Source organism: Erpetoichthys calabaricus, chromosome 17 (assembly GCF_900747795.2).
Source record: "Erpetoichthys calabaricus chromosome 17, fErpCal1.3, whole genome shotgun sequence".
Classification (NCBI taxonomy): domain Eukaryota; kingdom Metazoa; phylum Chordata; class Cladistia; order Polypteriformes; family Polypteridae; genus Erpetoichthys; species Erpetoichthys calabaricus.
This window is the reverse complement of record NC_041410.2, coordinates 57,719,853-57,728,415: the sequence shown is the minus strand read 5'-3', so window position 1 is coordinate 57,728,415 and position 8,563 is coordinate 57,719,853. Positions and strand designations below refer to the sequence as shown.

The window sequence follows — 8,563 nt, the reverse complement described above, 5'->3', positions numbered from 1 at the left end:
CAATCAGTATGAATTAACAAATCAATATCGATTAATTCGGTGAATGGTATACATTTTTTCTAAAAGACTTTTAAAACTTTTCTCCTGATATACTTTATGGGAAAAAATGAATTCGAAAAAAGATATGTCTGGGCTCGTTTTCTGATGAACAGTGATGTGGCACTGAAGGGGGGGGGGGGGTGTAGGGGGTGTTCAGAATAAGTGAGGAAAATGAATACACTGTAATTATATTACAAGAAAAAGTCGCAAGGGGATTAACTCAGTTTCAGAAAAAAGAGAAGGTCTGTCTCTGGCGTCGCTGGAATTTACTGCGATCAACACAAACATCGTGTCCCAGCCAACCCGGAGTTTAAGGCCGTTTATCTTATCTTTTCCATTTTATCTGGTGTTTATTTCAGATGCTCCTTGCTTCCAAATGTTGAAATGGGGGTGGTATTTCCTCTACACAGCTCGAAGAACGGGCGATTCAGGAACCATATACCCCTGTAGAAGACTTTCATAAATATAATCTAATAAATTACCATAATAATCTAATAGTACATATATATATATATATATATAAACATATTTCAAGATACTTGGGCTGCTCGGACCAAGACTTCTTATTGGAATTGTTATAGACATATCCCCCGCAGTATGTCACTTTCGGAAATAAGGTAAGAGTTTACCTTTCATTTTTAAGGAGATGAAATGTGTTTCACTCGTTTGCTGCACTTGTTTACCCCATTTAGTTAATGCGAGATTTTGTTAAACCAAGGCTGTCACTCACTACTGACATCAGTCGTTTTGTACGTGATTTATGCTTTTGTTCTAGATACATGTTACTTTCGTTTTTGTTAACGTTGTTTATGATAAAAAGGGAATTCTGAGAATTGTGGCTATAAGTGTAGTGCTGTCAACTCCGATACATTACGCTGTCATGGATAGTTAAGTAACTTAAGGCACGCACTATTTTTGCCATTGTGGTGAAAGTACAAGGCGAGTAGGCAATAGTATTTTTAACTTTGAGCAATTTAAAAATGTATTATAAAGTGTGATGGCTGGGGGAGGGGTGGTAATGGGTGGCTGCGTATTTCATTTTAATCTATTGGCGTCATCCGGTGTCACCTGCCGGTTGCCAGTAGGAGCAAAGAACTGAAAGATTGACAGCGGAGGCACAGTTACTGTGAGGATTCTGGGAAATCTGAGTGGGGCGTGGAGTTATTGTGGTTATATAAAGTAATATAAAGATTTGGGAATCAGTTTATCGTTCTCTTCCGTCTGATATCGGTGTCGAGAATGTACAGTAGTTTTTCGTGGTTCAGAGAGGGAAGTACACATAATGATGAGGCTTCTTCTTGCCAAAAAAAAAAGATCTGAAAACAGGAAGATGTGGCGATTTACAAAATTTATAGCAGACACGAGCGCCAGTTCAGCGGAGCACGCTTGCACGCACGTTTCAATCGGACTGGTTCACTAAAAGCCAAAGAACGCTCTGTGTTCATTTGATCACACGATAATGATGTTGTGATTAAAACGCTGCAATAAACACACATGTTAGTATTACTGACAATTTTCTACCATAAAATGTTTAAATGTATTGTGCTAAAGATGCAAGTTGTTGCCATTACAGCAGTCATTATGAATATTGTAGCACTGCACTCACCTGTGTTAAGTGCCGATGGATTCTTGGTCATTGCATTGCTGTTTTAGGTGGCTTTCCATTCTTGCTGTTGCCACACTAGTTGGAATTCATACGCAAATTTGACAGACTTGACGTTTATCTAGGCTCTCCGGCAGCTGGCTCTGAAGCTGCTAATTTACATGATCTTATGCCAACTCATATTGTTAAGAGACAGGCGGATGCAGCTTGTCAGCGCCATTACATAGCAATGTAAACAAAAAGAAACCATTGGCAATCAGTGCCAGCAAGCACTGGTGCAATGTAACATTTCATTATAAGCCACCACTGTTTTATGATTATTTGGCAAATTTTCATGTCGGGGGATTTCTGATGCCAGGCAATGTGAAAGAATGTTTTTACATCAGTTTTTGGGGAATAATTGCACTAAGGAACAAAGAGAATCGTAACTGGATTTCGTGTTTGTGCTTTTGAAACTGGGGTTCAAAGAATGTGCATACATTAGGCTAGAATATTAATTATATTGTGATGTTTTGTAATTAATGTTTAGAATATTTTACATTTACTGTGTTTAGTAGAGGCTCTGGGTTGCTTACAACTACATAGAAAGACAGAAGGTGTGTGCACAGGAGGGGAGGAGACAGGAAGGAAGGGTGTGTGTGTATACTTGTGTATGGATGGGGAGATAGAGAAAGGAAGCCCTGAAAGTGAACAGAGTAAGTGATTTAAAAAACAAAACAGTGTACGAAAAGGTGTAAAGACAAAAATTGTGACATTTTGTTGTTTTATAGGTGTGCCTAGCGACCCTAAGCAGCAGGCTAGGGAAGTTTTTTCGGTGTTCTATTCAGTTCTTGCTTTTCAATAAGCTCAGCATCTTTGGAGCACCACTTTTCAAGTACCTGTTTTTGTGTTTCACTCTCCTTAGTCGCTACAGTAGTGTCAGTAGTGGGATTCGAACCCATGCCTCCAGGGTAGACTGTGAGAAAGCCCATGCCTTTGCCAGGGACCAGCTGAAGGCTGCAGGGGAGCGACAATGGTGTAACTATAACATCCAAGCCCAAGGAAGGCACCTTTGAGAGGGTGAACAGGTCTGGGTATACTGCCCTTGATATTGAAGAGGGTGCTGCCTCAAGCTGGATAGCCCATGGGTAGGGCCCTGTCAGATCCTTGCTTGTCTAGCTGAAGTAGATTATCATGTACAAATTACAGCAGAAGGGGAGACCCTTGTTCTTCATCGAGATCGGCTTGCACCATACTTAGGTGCCCATTTAGTTTTTCCTTCCGACATGGATGCCGGAGTTGCCCCACCATTGACTCCCATCCCTACTCCAATTGAAAGCCCCAGTTCAGTGGAGCATAATGATGGCAGTTCTGGAACTCAAGAATACACCCTTCCGTAGTCCAGATGCAGAAGAAGGCTGCCAAGACGTTTCTTGGATTTTGTGGACCCTTGGAGCGAGGGACTGGGGGGGGGGGGGGGGGGGGGGGGGGGGGGCAGTGTGATGTCTTGTAATTAATGTTTAGAATGTTTTCTATTTACTGTGTTCAGGAGAGGCTCTGGGTTGCTTACAACTACATAGAAGGACAGAAGATGTGTGCACAGGAGGGGAGGAGAGACGAAGGAAGGGTGTGTATGTATACGTGTGTATGGATGGGGAGATAGAGAAAGGAAGATTCAAAAGTGAACAGTGAAAGTGATTAAAAACAAAACAGTGTATGAAAAGGTGTAAAGACAAAAATAGTAACATGTTGTTTTAGAGGTGTGCCTAGCGACTCTAAATAGCAGGCTGGGGAAATTTTTGTTGCTGTTCTGTTCAGTTCAGTTGTTGTTTTTCAAACTCAGTATCTTTGGAGCACCATGTCTCAAGCACCTGTTTTTGTGTCTCACCCTCCTTAGTCGTTGCAATATATTATTAGTTCCAGGACAGAAGAATAGTATAGCATGGTATTTACTTTATTGTCAGATAATAACTCTTAATTTAATTCAGTATCTTCTCTGTATAAAATAGGATCAATAGTTTGAAATTCTCTTTTTATAGCAGGGCTAGCGCAAAATTTCAAAGCAGTTGGAACCATTCCTGGTGCTTTATTGATGTTGGAAGTTTCAGACATCATCAGTCAAGTGGTAATGAAGCTTCTCTACAGTGTTTGAAGCCTTGGTGTCAAACATGACATCCCTAGTGTCACCTACTCTTCTGAACCCTTTTCTTAGTTAACTAATGTGTCGACAATAATAATGATCAAACACCCTGAAATATTTCCTTTCTTCCACTGATTTTTTGGACTGCTGCCACTTAAGAACATTCAATGATTAGTAAAACAGCAGGTTAAGTTCATTATATGTATGTCATGGGGGCTGAGTTTGCTAAGGTATTATTTCTTGAAAGCAGTGTAATAACAGATTTATATGTTGTTTTGTTCAAAAATAGAAAATTTATCTCTGAAAACTATTTTGTTTACAGGTGATAACTTAATTTCCCAGTTATTTTGAATGATTTTTGTTGTAGCAACAATAAAGTATATCACAGCTAATGTCTTTTAGAAATTATGCAAAAGTTAGACTTGACTTTTTATACTCATAAATTATTATAAACTTTATTGGAATTCAATTTAATGTATGCACCTATATTAGGCATTTATATAAGATATATGCTAGACACAGCTAATGACTTTCATTTAGGTTAGCAATTTATTTTGCCGAGCAAGAAACAAACCCCTTTTGAAATAAAAAAAAGGGCATCCTGTATCAGTGCAAGCTCCAAACCTCTCTCTCTAAATGTAGAAAAAATAACTCTGCAAAAAAGTGCACCCATTTACAAACTGCACCCCATATGCTTACTGTATATCAAAAAATGTTTTTAGACCTTTTCGTAGTGCTTGTAGTAAAATATAAAAAGTTTTAAACTGTAGGCCTATATTCATTTGTCAGTAATAAAACCAAGTATTTCCATTTCTGGCTTTCTGTTTAATTTATCCAAGTTGATTTAGGTAGAGTTCATTCTGAAGGGATGTCTTTACTGCTAATGCTGTCATGCTGTTTTTAGCCTAGCTACTTTTTTCAGTTTGCAGCCAGTATTATCATTATGTGTTTTTTAACTGTTGCAGGCTTCTTAAACAGGGGCAAAGTCAGAGTTGTATCCAAGATATATGTATGATATTATTATCCAATTATCTATTAGGGATTAGGACTGAGGCCATTATGGATGAGAGAAAAGACGAATAGCAGAACAGTTGCTTTAAAATGATATACAGTAGATTAGTTAAACGAATACTCATTTATTTACAAAACAAAAATATATTAACAACTCAGATGTACTGGAGTTTTCTACGTTTTACTTGGAGTCTTTGTTCCGTAATGAACAGTGCCCTGTGTTATACTCCATTATCTGGGTTACACACCTCCAAAACAATAAAAGAAATCTTTCCCTACCCATCAGTTTATCTCCTGCCAATGACTTTCTGTATACCGCAAACAATTCCTGCTTATTGTCTCCTGACTCCCTACTCAAAACTTCCTTCCACAGCACCTTCCTTTTTCTCCTGACATCTCTTGTCACTCATTTCCTAAGAAGTGTGTCCTTCCCTTGCAGAGCAGAAGCCCTTCACTCAATCTCATGACTTACACAAAATTCATTCCACCCGTTCCGCTCCACCACAGTGCATCGCAAGCTACCTGCACATCACAATATATTAACAAACATAAAATAACAGAATTTAAAAAGAACATTACAGTACAGAAGAACATTAACATTAATACATTAACATTAATACAGAATAACATTACCATTAGTGGTTTACATTTTCAACACATTTTTCAGTTTTGGCATCACACTTTATACTGTTCACTGTTGTTCTTCCTACTCGGTAAATTGAAGCAATAGTTGAGGCACTTTTGCCATTTCGTAAATGTTACATAATTTCAATTTTTTGTGACAATTCCAACACAACACGCGTATGTTTATCAGGCATAACAATGTATAGTAGATTAACTGTAACAAAAGAGGAAAGCTACAAATCGCTTTTAAAACTGAAGTTACGTAACTGACACTGTGATTTCAAAATGTGACATGACATGTGGTTCTGGGGAAGAACAATTCACACTAGAACAAGGGAGAGTTGTTCCAATATGCATAGCTCATAGAGTAGCACACGGCAGTAGTAGTACAGTAATAGGTAAGCACTGGTGCGTGCAATTTTTTTTTTTGTTTGGCCCTGTTGGTTAACAGAGACTGATGGTCAATCGAGTGTTGGATAATTGCAGTTTTACTATATATATATATATATATATATATATATATATATATATATATATATATATATATATATATATATATATATATATATATATATACACTTACTAAGATGCAACCAAGATTTGTATTAATGCTATGATCTAGCAGTGGTATAGACCAGCTAATTCATAAGTTGTTAACTGATTTATATTAATACAATGTTTAAGTAATCTTTCTATTTATTGTATTTTTATATCCAAAAATACCTGGCAGTGGGAGACTTTCCCTTTATAAAGCACATTAGCAAAAATCTGTATTGCTTCTAAACATTTACATTAGGGGTTGTATGTCATCTTTTTCTACTTAGAAACTGAATAATGTCTGATTTGAAGACACAGGTGTCAATGATCATTTTCTCCTCATTTTCTTATTATCAGTTTTTTACTTTTTATTGAATAGGTAAAGAAAAGTGTAGGGCCTAGTGAAATCAAATACTAAAAGATCAGAAACACACAATATGAAAACAATAGTATTACCAGTAACAACACTGTGTAAACATCCTAACCCAAATAACCCATCAAGGGGTGCAGAATGTAAAGTAAATTTAAAATTAAGGTGTTGAATGAGGCATAATTTCAGTATTTCTAGCAGATGAAAGATAAAAATTTCAAATAAATTATGATTCAGAATATATTATGCTATTATGTCAATATGTTAATAGATCTTAATAATCTTATAGTAATTAGTGACTTTGCAGCTACAGTACATTACCTAGCTATAAATATTTTTAAACAGTTTAAGAAATAAAGTGCAAGTATCAAATAGAATAAATACAAGAGGAGAGCAACTGTCCATGCAAGTAAAAACAGTCCACCATTAGGCTGAGAAAACAAAACAAACTCTTTAGAGATATAGCAGAAATGCAAGGAGTAGTCAAATCAACCATTTGGTACATTCTTAAAAAGAAGGAACATACTGATGATCTCAGCAACACAGGAAAGTCTGGAAAACTACAGAAGACAACTGTGCTGGATGATTACAGAATTCTGCCCTTGGTGAAGAAAAATCCCTTCACAATATTTAGCCAAACCAAGAACGCTCTCTGGGAGGTAGACCTATAATTGCCAACACTTACAATCAGGAGAAAACTTCATGAAAGTAAAGATGGAGGGTTTACCACAAGGTGCAGACACGGGGAGAACATGCAAACTCCACGCAGGGAGGACCCGGGAAGCAAACCCAGGTCCCCAGGTCTCCCACCTGCGAGGCAGCAGCGCTACCTACTGCGCCACCGTGCCGCCGGCATGATCATGCATGGCTGCAAATAAAAGTCAGTCACTAGTGTTCATTGATGATAGATAGATAGATAGATATACAGTATACTTTATTAATCCCAAGGGGAAATTCACAATATAATGATATAACTGCTGGCAGAAGTAGCAGGATGAATTCTGAAGTGTACAGGGCCATACTATCTGCTGATATTCAGCCAAATGCTGCAAAACTGATAGGACAATGCTTCAGAGTACAGATGGATAGTGAGCCAAAACATACTGCAAAAAGCAAACCAAATGCTTTTCGACACAAAGCAGTGGAATATTCTTTAATTGCCAACTCAATTAGTTGACCTCAACCCAATTGGACATGCATTTCACTTGCTGAAGACAAAACTAATGGCAGAAATTCCAATGACGAAGCAGCAATTGAAGACAGCTGAAGTGAAAGCCTGGCAAAATATCACTAGGGTGAAAACCCAGCACTTGGAGATGACCATGGGTTTCTGACTTAAGGCAGTAATTAGCTGTAAAGGATTTTCAACCAAATGTTGAAGTGATCATTATATTTATGATAATGTTAGTTTGTCCAAATCCTTTTGAGCCCCCGAAAATAGGGGGACCATGTATAAAAATGGTTGTCAATCCCAAAAAGCTCATGTGATATTTTTGGTAAACCCCTTAAGTTAAAGCTGAAAGTCTACACTTCGATCACATTATGATTACTTTATTTCAAATCCATTGTGGCGACATACAGAGCCAAAATTATGAAAATTGTGTCACTGTCCATAAATGCTTATGGACCTAATTGTATGTCATTTGTTCCAACATGGACAATGACAACTGGATCCACCCCTGCTATCGGTAAGAGCCTATCAACCCTTCTAGGGAGGTCTCTCACCTGTGCACCTGGAAGACCAAACACTGTGTGAGACCCTCTCTCTCTGGATCAAACCTGTGATTCAGTCTTCCTAATGACTGGGTCCCCAACTATCAGAACCTCACTCTTTTCCAGGACTGGTGTTAAGGTGTCTTCATGCCTGCCTACCTCCTCAAAATCTTCAGAGACACAGTCCAGTTCTGCAAAGACCTGAAAATGATTTAATGCTTCCAATTCTGGCGTTGATGCTTCTGCTTTCTGTATCTGGATATGTTCCTAATTAAAACAAGTATCAGTTGAACAACCAATTTAAATAACTGGTGTGCTTAAACAATTGGCTGAATAAATAGTCAGAAAATCAATAATGTCTTATATTTCATCTTCATATCATTTTAAAAACAACATTATTGACAAAACCAATCAAAGTGCTAGACTAATTTGCATTGTGATATAGCCTAAAAATTATTTTGTGCTGTTGACTGATTAGTATTTCACTTTTTATTCAGTCGTTTCTGTTACAAAAACTGTTTAATAAAGTAATTAGAATAATCTAACA

At 37.4% G+C, this 8,563-nt stretch overlaps 1 protein-coding gene across 2 annotated transcripts in view; it reads left to right on the top strand.

The window, feature by feature from the left end:
* Window positions 1-226: 226 nt before the first annotated feature.
* adamtsl5 (ADAMTS like 5) overlaps window positions 227-8,563 on the top strand; it is a 239,772-nt gene continuing 231,435 nt past the window's right edge. Inside the window, exon 1 of one of the 2 annotated variants that reach the window (XM_028792366.2) lies at window positions 227-656. In XM_028792366.2, the coding sequence (XP_028648199.2) occupies window positions 637-656 (20 nt within the window). In that variant the 5' untranslated portion in view covers window positions 227-636. The remainder of the gene's footprint in view (window positions 657-8,563) is intronic. The other variant, XM_051920228.1, reaches the window with a different exon arrangement.